Source organism: Lycium barbarum, chromosome 3 (genome assembly GCF_019175385.1).
Source record: "Lycium barbarum isolate Lr01 chromosome 3, ASM1917538v2, whole genome shotgun sequence".
NCBI lineage: Eukaryota > Viridiplantae > Streptophyta > Magnoliopsida > Solanales > Solanaceae > Lycium > Lycium barbarum.
Genome location: NC_083339.1, coordinates 78,898,257 through 78,911,733, shown reverse-complemented (window position 1 = coordinate 78,911,733; position 13,477 = coordinate 78,898,257). Strand labels below are relative to the sequence as shown.

Genomic DNA, 13,477 nt, shown 5'->3' with positions numbered 1-13,477 from the left:
TTAACTATTTCTAAATTAAAATTCTGACAAATATACTTGAAAATTATAGAAAATATACAAAAATACATAGGATAATATGCAATAATATATTTGAAGATATTTTGCCAAATGAAATGGCAAAATGTCACCGAAATAATTTTGCAAAAAACATTTTTGACTTGTAAAATGTACATTTCACTTCGTTTGTAACTCAAGAACTTTGAATGATTAAATAAAATAATTGGAAGGCAAAAATTAGATGTCAACAGTAACAGGTATGGTAGAAGATGTGGCACTGATAGCCCCCAGTAATCCCAGTAATCCTGAATGGACAATTGATACTGGGACCACCAATCACATGACTTCTAATTCTAAGTTATTGAATAAGGATACCATTAACAAAACAATAGTTCCTAAAAGAGTACACTTGCCTAATGGTGACATGCTCAAATTACACATACAGGAACTAGTCCAATATCTAAGTCTAACACTATATCTAATGTGTTTTTGGTTCCTCGGTTCAAATATAACTTGCTATCAGTCTCAAAAATTACTAGAGAATCATAATGTTCTGCAATTTTTTTTCCTGACTTTTTGTGTTTTCCAAGATCTCTTCACCGGGTGGGTGAAGGAGATTGGTAAAGAGATAGATGTACTCTACTTATTGTTGAATCATCATGCTTATGATGGAAGGAATATCAGCTCAGCAGTTCCGAAGTCAAATAATGTAGTACTTAGTCATGACATTAGTCTGTGGCACATAAGATTTGGCCACACCTTATATAATGTTTTGAATAAAGTGTTTCCTTATATTTCTTAAGATATTAAAAAGAATATAGATGATTGTATTTTTTGTCCTTGTGCAAAACAGTCCAGGGTACCTTTTCAACTTGGCAGTATCAAAAGTAGTAACAGACTTGACATAATACATGTAGATTTGTAGGGAGCTTATAAAATTCCTACTTTTGAGTGAAAAAAGTTTTTCTTGACCATTGTAGATGACTTTTCAAGATTAACTTGGGTATTTCTACTTAAACATAAGTCTGATGTATGTGTATGCTTACAACGGTTTCTCAACCCGATTAAAAACCAGTTCAATAAGACTACATAAATTATCAAAACTAATAATGGCACGGAATTTATAAAATTTGTGTGTTCCAACATGTTTAATGAATTAGGCATAATCCATCAAAGAACTTGTGTATATACACCTCAACAAAATGGAGTTGTTGAGAGAAAACATAGACACATATTAGAAGTTACAAGAGCTATAAGATTTCAAGCTCATATACCTAATGCATTTTGGGGACACTGCATTTTAGCAGCACTGTATCTGATTAACAGGCTCCAACTACTGCGTTGAACAATTTGTCTGCTTATGAAAAATACTACAATTGCGTACCTTCTCTAAATCATTTAAGTATACTAGGCTGCTTGTGCTTTGCAAAAGATTTAACTCAACATGATAGAATGCAATCCAGAGCTAAAATTGCAATACACATGGGCTATTCTGATACACAAAAAGGATATGTGATATATGACTTAGCTAATAATGTGTTTTTTGTAAACAGAGATGTAGTGTTCAACGAAGACATATTACCATTCAAAATAAAATATGCTACATCAAAATCTGTATTTTTCGGCACATCTCAAAATGACACTGAATCTTGACCCAATTATATTCAGTTCAACTCAAGAAATCCTTAATCATCTTATGAAACTCAAGAAGGTGATCACATATATCAAGATCAGATATTTCAAGAAACTGCAGATGTCATAAAATCTGCAGAATCACAAGTTCATGTTCAACAACCAGTGGTACCAGTAGAAGAAACACTATAAGTTCCGCCTATGCATGATTAAAGGATATCAACTAGAGGAAAGAAACCTCCAGCATGGATGAAGGACTTTGTAAGTCTAAACATTCATGAGGATGCACCTTATGGTCTGAATAAGTATATCAACTATGACAACCCAAGTCCAAAGTACCAGGCATATATTGCTGTTTTTTCATCTGTCGCATAACATAGTAACTATTCAGAAGTTGTTCAAGACCCATGATGGGTTTAAGCAATGAAGGAAGAGATTACAACTTTAGAAAATAATAACACTTGGGAAATTGTACAACTTCCTCAAGGTAAATAACCACTAGGGTGCAAATATATTTATAAAATCAAGTGCAAGGCCAATGGGGACATTGAGAGGTTCAAAGCTAGACTAGTGGCTAAAGGATATAGTCAAAAAGAAGGTATTGACTACCAAGAAACCTTTTCACTTATTGTGAAAATGGTCCCAGTAAGGACAGTACTGTCAATTGCTGCAGCTAAGAAATGGCACATCCATGAAATAAATGTTTACAATGCCTTTCTTCAAGGTTATTTATATGATGAAATTTATATGGAGCTACCAAAGGGATTTTCCAGTCATAGGGAGAAATCAGTGTGCAGACTGATCAAATCCCTTTATGGTTTGAAACAGGCACCAACGCAATGGAATGCCAAGTTACCAAAGGCACTTATCAAGTTTAACTTCAAGCAAAGCCAGTATGATCACTCATTGTTTATCAAATGGTCCAAGGCACTGTGATCACTCATTGTTTATCAAATAGTCCAGTATGATCACTCATAGTTTAGCATTGATTGACGAAACAAAGGCATCTTTACAACATACTTTCAAGATGAAAGATCTTTCATCTTGAAGAATTGGTGTATTTCTTAGGCATTGAATTTGCTAGATCAAATCAAGGCATCACAATGCACCAAAAGAAGTATGCTTGGGAGCTTATCTCAGAAGTTGGATTAGCAGGTGCTAAAAAAAAACCAATTATCACTCCTATTGACACAAATGTTAAGCTTACTTCAAAAGATAACGATAAGATAGTGCAACTAAATGGAAAAATAGGAGAAGATTTTGGAACTGATCAGGCTGCTTACCAAAGACTTGTAGGAAAGTTACTGTACTTGACAGTAACAAGACCTGATATCTCATTTGTTGTACAAAGTCTAAGTCAGTTTTTGCAACAACCAAAGACTTCACATATGGAGGTTGCTCTAAGGACCGTTAGGTATGTCAAAAATCAACCAGGACAAGGCTTGCTACTCTCTAGTAACTACAACAACAAAGTGACTGCTTATTGTGATGCAGACTGGGCTGCATGTCCTATAACTAGAAGGTCAGTTACAGGATTTATGATCAAACTAGATGATTCACTAGTATCCAGGAAATCAAAGAAACAAACAGTGATTTCCATAAGTTCTGCAGAAGCAGAATATAGAAGTTTGGCAACAACTACTGCAGAACTAACTTGGTAACAAGGTTTACTCAAGGAATTAGATTAAGAAATTGCTTAACTATTACTGTATACACTGATAGTAAAGCAACTACGCAAATTGTTGAAAATCCAGTGTTCCATAAAAGGACAAAGTATATTGAAATTGATTGTCATTTTATAAGAGAGAAAATTCAGCAAGGGTTGGTTACTACTCAGTACATAAACACAAAAGAACAACCAGCAGACATATTTCATTAAGGGGCTCACTAAAGTACAACATAAGTATTTGAAGATCAAGCTAGGGGTTCTTGATATTTTTACACCACCTAACCTGAGGGGGAGTGTTAAACGATATTAGTACTCAGGTGCAGTTTAGTCTTATTAGACTGTCCAAGTTAGTTGAAGTAGTTAGGTAGTTCATTTCATGAGGTTAGTTATAACTAACTTCTTAGCTAGTATAGATTATAAATACCACACTTTGTATATTGTAAAGTTTAATACAATCAATGAGAATAACTTCCTTTCTTCTTAAATCTCTCTATCTTTCTACTCGGCTGATTCAAGTCTTCTTCATCCTCATACCCTTTCTTTAACCTATTGTCATTTTTCATTTGTGTTCATCAATGAGATTAGTATTATCTCATATTATAACAAATCTGGGAGGAGATGCTATTTTGTATCTGATCGCAAGAGATTCCTAAGATGTTCCAATGAATCAGTTTTTTGTGTTCGACCTCAACCACTTCACGGCTTGCAATGTTTGTACTTAACCTTATGACTAAGCATGAAAAGTTGATTGACGCTACATGTTTTTCTAAAACATATTCCTATTACAAAAGGTTAAAGGCAAGCAAGATTAAGCTAACAATGATCAATGAGAATGAATTTTCCGCAGCCTGAATTGTTTCTATGTTAAGGAATGGTGCTTGTTATTGTTTTAGTGGTATATGGTAGTGCCTGCATCTAGGGGTGTTCATGGGTCGGTTTTTGATTAAAGTCAAAATCAAACCAATTTAGTCGGTATTTAAATTCTTAAAATTAAACTAAATCAAATATAATATATATCCACCGGAGTGGTTGTTGTTGGTTTAGTTCGGTTTGGTTCGATTTTTTTGGTTTTTAAGAAACCTAATGGTATTTCTCTCTTTCATTTTTTATCCTACTAGGAAAGACTTCTCCATCATTTTCCAACTTATAATTCGTTATTACCCTTTTATTGTGAGAGCTATAATTTTCTTGGATTATAGAGAAAAGGTCATAAGATCTTATAAGCTCTAATGAAGTTTATAAAAGATACAACTTTTTTAGGTAAATCTCCTAGCCGTTTATTTGAATAAATGAGTTTGGATTCATGGATTTCTTTTAAGAAATGAGCTTAAGGTGTAAAGTCATTTGCCTATAGATATAAAGAGAATTTTGATGAAAAAGTAAGCAAAATATTTAAAATTATTTATAAAAATTAATATATTTTATATATATAATTATAAAAATTGTATATATTATTTTTTCGGTTTGGTTTTTTTTTTCGGTTTTCTAATAGAACCAAAACCAAACCAAATATTGTCTGTTTTTAAAATTTAAAACCAAGCCAAACCAAATCCAAACAAGGTTTTTTTTAATCGATTTGGTTTGGTTTGATTTGGTTTGCGGTTTGAATCGGTTTTTAACCAAACCGTGAACACTCATACTTGCTTCAATGGTTTGTTAATACCAGTAAAACTGGAAGTATTGAAAACAAAGAAGAGCTGGTGGAATAGTTGGAAATTTTGGTAAACAATGTCATAGTTCTAAACAAATTTTGGTAGAATTTTCTTATTTAAAAAATCAAATATTAAAAAAGTAAAAATATTTGAAATTTACTAGTTATAGTAGGCTTTAAAGTTACTTGATTGTACAAAAAAAAAAAATTACATAGAATTCTTTGTTACATACTCCATGTCCAATGAAAATTCATAGAGAGGAAAATGGTGGAAGTATGATTTTAAATGGAAAAAACTTTAAAAAAGCTCAATGTGTTATAAATAAAATAGATAATATAGATGTCCACTAGTTTTGTCCATGATGTATAGTTAATCCTCCACCACTTCATAACCATTATATGGTTATTACTCCCACACCTTCATGATTTCCCTCATAACTTTCTCATGATGTCAATTGGTTAATGTCACCTTTAAGACATCCTTTTTGTAACTCTACCTCTATGTAATAGTATAAATAGAGGTATAGGATGTGATATGGATACACACTTGATACTTGGAAGAAATAAGAGATGCTCTCCTCTCTTATCTCTATTTATCTCTTTATTGTTGTTGTTGTTTTTATCTTTAATTTAATATATTATATCAACTCTTTTAGGTTGATTTTATAACACGTTATTAGCACGAGACTCACAAATTAAACTAGGCATCAACGACATGGTTTGCAGTCATTGAATTTGGCTTGCAAAAGAACCGAAGGTTATATGTATTGGTTGACCATTCTCTGCCCCCAAAACCCCTGGGAGAAGGTATATAATTTTCTTTGTCTGCTTATTTGAGTTTGATCTCCACATTAGCTACAAGAAAAAATACTAAAGAACAAAGATCCTTATGGTATGAGTGGAAATATGGTAAGCCACGTCTCTATTTATTCCCAACTCATAAGTAAAAATATACCTCGAGCCTTCTTGATATTAGTATTATGGTTTATGCAATATTTACTATAGATTTGTTTTCCCCACTTTTTATTATGGAATTTGCTTATTGACAGTGATGTTATAGCCATCAGATGAGATACGGAAAGACTTTTTGCATGTCAAATAGTCTTGTGTATATTAAAACTTATAAATAGAAAACTGGTTGTAATTAATAATTAAATAATTGATAAACTTGAGAAGTTAGTTGTTTTGCCAACATGACTTTTCTCATGAAAGTATTCTTTCCTGAGGCGGAAAAATTTTGTACACAAAATTTTAGGGAAAACAACACAAAATACCTATAAACAAAACTATTTAGGCCAAACCCATCGGAGCCCCTTATGGTCGTCAAGATCTTTCACTTAAACACCTCAACTAAGCATTATTTCATTTAGACACCTACGATAGGGTTCGATTGTGCCATATTTTAGGGGTATTTGGTGTTGTTTTCCCAAAAACTAATTACACATACCCATTCGGCAAATAATTGTTATCTGATCTACCCATATGTGTTATGAGAGACAAGATCGGTGGTCTTTGTATAATTAAGGGCAATTTGCACGATTGCCCTTATTCGTGGTCGTTAATTTTTTCCCCTCAAATTGCTGATCTTTAATTTTTGTCCTTCGCTTAAAAACCCATAGATTTCAGGTTCGAACCCCCGCTTAGTCAAAATTTAAAAAAAAAAAATTGCAAGGCAGAGTTTGGATTTCGCAGGGCAGAAATTGACTGCAAAAACTATTCCTTAAGGCAGAGTTTGCTACCTTATGACTGCCTTCAGGCATAAGACTCTGCCTTCATTATAGAGTTTGAATCCAAAAAATTCAAAACTCTGCTTTGCGAATTTTCTTTTAATTTTTGACTGAGCGGAGATTCGAACCTGTCACACCCAAGCCCGGAGGGGCATGGCCGTCACCCGATGCCATCCTCGGCCCGAACGAACCATACTGAGCTTGAATCTCTAGAGCGGTAACACTCAAGTTAGACCGACAAGGTCTACCTGTAACAGAAGATACCAATAGGGCCGACAAGGCCACACAAGAACAATCCACAACACTTAGTCATCAAGACTACACGAGATATAAGCCAAAACATATATGTACAACTGTTATGCCAACCGACGAGGTCGTCATCCGTCAGTACCAAAATGAGTACATAAAGGGCCGGCAAGGCCAAGACTCCACTACTATGCAGGACACGTCTACAAGCCTCTTCTGAGTACGCAACTGTAACATAGTCGGGACAGGGCCCCGACCTACCCATCATATATGCATAGCAAAAGAAGACTTCGAGTAGACCTGACAACTCCAGAAACAATGGAGCTCACCAATCAGTTGATCTCTCGTCTCGTCTACTGAGGGGGTCTATCTGGCTGTCTATCAGAATCTACAGGCATGAATACAGCGCGCCCCGGCAAAAGGGACGTCAGTACGAATAATGTACTGAATATGTAAGGCAGATAACAACTGAAATAAAATAACAAGTTGTACTCTAGTTATATCAAGAAAGGATCTGGAGGTTCTCTACCTGGGTTGTTCTCATATGAGGCAAGATAACATAACTCTATAGATATAACTCTGTGACCTGAGGGTTAGGCATAGATAACTCCATGACTCATAGGCCAGGTATAACCAACTCTGTGACCTGTAGGTCAGGTATGCGCAACTCCGTGACCCGTCGGTCCGGCAACAGCTCCATGACCCATAGGCCAGGCGTATACATACATAAAATGATAACTCAAAGGCAACATAATAGCCTATAAGCAACATATACACTAGTTATACTGTTACACCTCGCACTTTCAGAGCATAATCATGCTACATACTTCACCGTATTAATGGAGTATCGGAGACGTCCCATGAAATTTTGGAAGGTACAAGCCATGGGAAGTACGTGACAATGAAGTAAAGGATGAATTACGATCTCGTAAGTTGTAACTGGGAAGGACAACCTTGAAACCAAAGAACATGACCATTATCAAGTATGATTAATGATAAATATCATGTATGAAGAGTTTCAAAAGATTCCGGGACCAAGAAAATCGAAGAAAATAAGTTTGTCGAAGAAATTGAAAAACATTGGCATAATTCTGGACAGAATTTTGGGTCAACTTTAGATGGGTATATCTCCGGGTATATCAGGAGTTTTAAGGTGTTTCAAGAGCCTAAAATGAAGTTCATCAAGTCTAGTTTCCAACGCAACAAACCGTTCGTCAATACGACATCGGAGTAGGGAGTTATGGGCGACAAATCCGGAAAGTTCACTTAAAAGCCCACTTATGTTTTGACCCGGCCCAATCCGAGTTTGGCACCTATAAAAGGGCCTCTACACTTCATTTTATTCATTTTTCTTCAACTCCACAACCCTCTAGAAATCTCCTAACATCTCCACACCTCTTTAGAATCTCCCACACCTCTCTAGAATCTCCCACACTTCTCTCTCCATTATAAGAGTGTTCTTGAAGGTTCTCCGCCATTCCAAAACATTCTATACCATCACAAAAGAGGATGAAACTCCAAAACCCCAAGCTAATTCATGGAGATGGATTGTTCTTGTCTCTACTTAATGTTGTGATGAATTTGGTCTTGGAAGGAGTTGAGTTGGGTGAAGTTCTTCTAGTGTAAGGTATGTTCTCCATCTTGTTTCTCATGATTAAGTTGATTTGAAGGTTTAGCAAGTCCTATAAAAGAAGAGAATCATAGTAGAGAAGTTGCAAAGTATTAAAGTGAAGATGATGACTATGGAATGAATTTGAAAGGAGATTTTGGATTAATTTGAGATTAAATAGAATATAATTCTTTGATTATGGTATTGTGGATATTATTATGGTTGGTTGGGAAATTGGGGAAAAACATCGTGTGGGATGTTTTATGAAGTATGTTGGTGTTGATGATGATGTTGTTGATATTAGTATTGCTATTGTTGTTATTTTGTTGGTATTGTGATTTTGGGCTAGGGATATAAACAGGGGAGATGCTGCCCGAATTTCGACAGATTTTAAAAGGAATTAATTTAAAGACTTAAGATAAGCATATGACGATAAGCCTAACAGTGGTATGGATCCTCTTGAATGTAGATTTACGAGCTTGGAAGGCTAAGCGTTAAGTAGTAGGAGACTAAAAAGGTATGTTAAGGCTAGTCCTTTTCTTTATAAAGGCATGATTCTCTTCTTATGCAACCCGTACATGTTTTGCATAACATCCTTATTCTCAAAAGCTAGAAGTTCATGGTTCTCAAAGTTCTTATGATACTAAAGATAGATGTTTTCTAAGATAATGATAATGATGATGATGATCCCATTCGAGAGATTCCAAAGCCAATTGATTTGATGCTATTATGAGATTATTGAGATTGTTTCATGATTTCCTTGATTCTATTCATTGTTGTTGATCTCATCTTATAATAATTGTTCCTTCAAGGTGAGATATAGCGATAATGATTGTTCCATAACATAAATCGGAGGTTTCTAACCTTACGTCACTCCGATAAAGTTGTAGCTTTATTTGGGCTCTCATACATGCTTTACGTATATGTATATGTATGACTACACCGAGCCTAGTTGGCCGGGCAGACACCACTACGGTGAGCGTAGTGGGCGGCTTATGGATAATGATAATAACACCATGCATATATAACACTGGCAGACACCATTAGTGGGCGGCGTGAGATGATTACCCTGAACGCGGGAGGCCCGGATGCGGGCTAATGATAATAAAATCGTGCCTATATGACACGGGTAGACACCACTAGTGGGCAGCGTGAGATGAGTACCCCGGACGCGGGAGGCCCGGACGCGGCCTAATGATGATAACACTGTGCCTATATGGCCGGACAGCATAACATCGTACCTATATGGTCGAGCATTATATATATATATATATATATATATATAATGTTGTTTTAAAAAGTTAAAGTTAGCATGCATGGTATCCGCCTTATGAGGCAATCAGATGTACAGGTTATCTTTATCTTATGTTATGTTTCATATTTCTTGTTATGTTGTTATTCATGCCTTACATACTCAATACATTATTCATATTGACGTCCCTTCTTGTGGACGTTGCGTTCATGCCTGCAGGTAGGCAGGGAGATGGATCAGATCCGTAGGTGCTTTATCAGCAGATTCTCAGGAGCACTCCACTTACTTCGGAGCCGCAGTCTATTGGTATTGGTCTTCATGGTCACTTGTATTCTATGTAGAGGCTCGTAGACATGTGTGTACAGTTAGACGTTTCATAACCCTACCGGTTCATATCATTGTATAACATTTTAGTATCCTTGTCGGTTGGTTATGATGGATATAATTGTTGAACATTATATAGAGATGTGCCGTTATGTTGTGATATATGTCCTTACAGATTATGATATCCATGAGATATCTTTATGGTCCACCCAGGAATGATTATGAGATGTATGTTTAGAGGTGCTCGGTGTGTTAGCTCCGGGTGCCCGTCATGGCTGTTTGGTTGGGTCGTGGCATATACCTTCTATCATTCTATAATCTTATATAGCTCGACTATTCTTATACTCATTCTTAACTAGAGAGGAGTATTATAATAAGGCCATGGTAAACCAAGTACAATCTGCGTGAATAGCACATCCTTGTGCGAATAGTCAAAGGTGGCTTAATAGTAGGAATCATGCCAATGAAAAGAAGCAATAGCCTTAACATACCTTTTCCAACTCTTTCAACAATGATGACGAACTCAATATTCTCCATATGTTAATCTACATCAAGCGATAATAGCACTAGTGTTAAGCTAAGGAAAGCTACTACAACGATACATCGAGCGGCAAGTTCACTATACAAATAAATCTATGGTATTTCTCTCGCCTTTCTTCCTTCCAAACTCCATAATAACAACAACAACGCATATAAATAATTATAACAACAACCCCATAACCTCAACATATCAGGACAACCCAACAATAGTCTATAACAACTTTAAACAATTGAACTCGCGGCTTCCGAACGCCATCCCATGAGTTCATAACAAAAACATACCTCAAATATTCACACGATATCGTAGAAGGTCGTTGACGAAGAATCTATCGTACCTTTATTCCCCCTTTCAAACATTCTGTCGCTTTTCTTCATTACGAAGAAATCTCCGATCCGATCAAAATAGAAAATAACGTTCTTGTTCCAATATAAAGTGTGTTGGCATAAAAATATTTAAAAGAGAGAATTGTTCCTTGCTTCATATTCTAATAAGAAATGGTTGTTGTACGTCTACAGTTCATGAACATTTCCAATTCTTGAACTTAAGAAAATAATTGTCTCCTCCGTATGATTTTGGATCCCCCCACAAACGTGATTACTATGCAAAGTGAAGTTAAGATCAAAATTGGCATGCTTGATCACTTTACACGCGTCATCTTGACAGATCAATTGTTGTGACTCTTCATTTCCCATTTAATGCTAGCTTTCATTTATCTACTGCCACATGGCAGCTTGTAGATGGAAAGCATGACTTTATTATATACGAGCAAAAAATGTTGCATATGTAATATTTATCCAACAATATTAATTAATTTCTTGATCTCAATTCACTTAAATAATAATCACTTCCAACACACTTCATATACTCATTATCATGGTTCATGTCATATAACACTAGTCCATAGTCTCTTTTGTCCTGCACAAATTATGTTACACCTCGGAAAATTTTTCATTCATGCACAGTGAATAAACTGACGAAGGGTATGATGTATGCGATGTTTTGATAAGTAAGGAATGACATTTGATGATTCTAAATGAGGGTTCAAAGACATTCGAAGTAAGAGAAGAAAGTTTGCCAAGAGGAGGCAAGACATACGTTATGTATCGGAGAGGATTTACGAGTAACGATGTATGATGATTTAATGATGCTTTGGAGAAGAGTTATAACGTCCCTTATATTGTTAATGAAGTGATAAACATGTGTTAAGAAGGTTGTATAAGGATTGGAGATCAAACGAAACGACGAGAACAACTTCAGAAAAAAACTGTGAGTTCCACGACCAGGATTCACGAACCGTGAAACCTTCCACGGACCGTATACTAGTCCGTGGAATACCCAGAAGAGATAATGTCTGGTTAGTGGTGAACCACGACCACTTCCACGAGCCGTACAATGTTCCACGGACCATGAAAGTGTCCGTGGAAGTCCCGACGAGTTGAATAAGTTCTGATTCTATAAATGTGATCCCACTTCATTTATTTCATTTCCCACACACTTCTTCATCTCTCAAAACCTCTAGAAGGTTCCACAAACATCATATACAAGAAATCAAATGAAATCCATGATCAATTACATCAAACCAAGTGAATCAAATGTAAGAAACTCATTAAAGTTCATCCAAGACAAGGAATCCAAGTGAAGGTGAAACTAGGGTTTTGCTCAAGTGAAGTGTTTGCACTCAAGGTTCATTCCTACACCATCTAAGGTACGTTTTATGGTATTTACATGTTGTTTAAGGTATTTGAAAGTTGAAACACTTGGATTGTAAAAGGATATAGAAAATGGGTCATGAAAGGGTGAATAGTGTCATTTTGAGTGATAACTTGAATTGAGTTATGATTATTGATGTGTTGTGATATAGTTATGTTATAAATGATATTAAGGACATGGGATAAGCATTATATGTGAGAAAATGTACTAGTACACTATGACCATAATTATGGATGAATTGAGGTGGAATTGTGAAACGAGGGTAATGTAGATGAATGAAGATTGTTGGTCAAGATATTGCGAATGTTATTATAAATGTTTGGGAGTTGATATACAATATGGGAAAAGTTTTATAAACAAAGGAAATGCTGCCCAATTTTCTCTAGCTTTAGTAAGCACGTTCATGTAATCGATTAGCTAATGTGAAGGCGAATTCTCTTGAAGGTAGAAACGTGAGCATTGAAGGAGGACAACCAAGCGATGGAAATTGTTAAACGAAAGAGGTATGTAAGGCTAGTCCTTTCTTTCCAAGGCATGAATCTTATGGTACGAATCTTCCTATCTCTCCATGATTTTCCTACGTATTGGGAACTATGAATCTACGAGTATAAAGAACTTCATATGGGATAAGATAAGAGGTATGCTACGAATGCGATGATGATGATGATGAGTCTAAGTTGAAATATTCTAAGGCCTATAGTATTATGATTCTACAAGGCTAATGATCCATATTACGATCCATTAATGTTGTTCATTGACTACACTCACCTTATATGCTAATTCCTTCAAGGTGAGGCATAATGCTTATGAATGCTCCATAATGGAAGCGGGGGTTCTCGACCTTATGTCACCCCGACATTGTTATAGATTGTCTATAGGCTCTATTATATGTCCTATGACCAATATTCCGAAAAGTTACGAGTCCATGTTCATAGAGGATTTCATATGAGATAAAGGTAAGAGATATGCTATAGATGCGACGATGGTAACGATGAGCCTAAGTTAGAGATTATAAAGGCTATTGTGCAATATTACTACGAAGTTCGTGCTACGAATACGATGTGATTCTCATAGATTGTCTTTAAATCCAAATGTATGCTCCATGAAAGGTTATGATAA

At 35.6% G+C, this 13,477-nt stretch overlaps 2 protein-coding genes across 2 annotated transcripts; both read left to right on the top strand.

Moving 5' to 3' along the window:
- The first annotated feature begins 256 nt into the window (after positions 1-256).
- On the top strand, positions 257-2,565 carry LOC132630969 (uncharacterized). The gene is made up of 3 exons (XM_060346563.1): positions 257-400; positions 1,324-1,611; positions 2,158-2,565. Exons 1-3 carry the CDS (start codon positions 257-259, stop codon positions 2,563-2,565), a joined length of 840 nt encoding a protein of 279 aa, XP_060202546.1.
- A 167-nt stretch (positions 2,566-2,732) lies between these two features.
- LOC132630968 (uncharacterized mitochondrial protein AtMg00810-like) lies at positions 2,733-3,290 on the top strand. Its single transcript, XM_060346561.1, has one exon. The coding sequence runs from the start codon at positions 2,733-2,735 to the stop codon at positions 3,288-3,290; it is 558 nt and encodes a 185-aa protein (XP_060202544.1).
- Positions 3,291-13,477: the final 10,187 nt, after the last annotated feature.

Excerpts from the sequence above, each read along its gene's own strand:
- LOC132630969 (XM_060346563.1), top strand. The coding sequence starts at position 257 with ATGGTAGAAGATGTGGCACTGATAGCCCCCAGTAATCCCAGTAATCCT. Across the intron at positions 401-1,323 it reads AAACAATAGTTCCTAAAAGA|GCTCCAACTACTGCGTTGAA; the intron begins GTACACTTGCCT and ends TCTGATTAACAG. Across the intron at positions 1,612-2,157 it reads AATATGCTACATCAAAATCT|TGCAAGGCCAATGGGGACAT; the intron begins GTATTTTTCGGC and ends TATAAAATCAAG.
- LOC132630968 (XM_060346561.1), top strand. The coding sequence starts at position 2,733 with ATGCACCAAAAGAAGTATGCTTGGGAGCTTATCTCAGAAGTTGGATTA.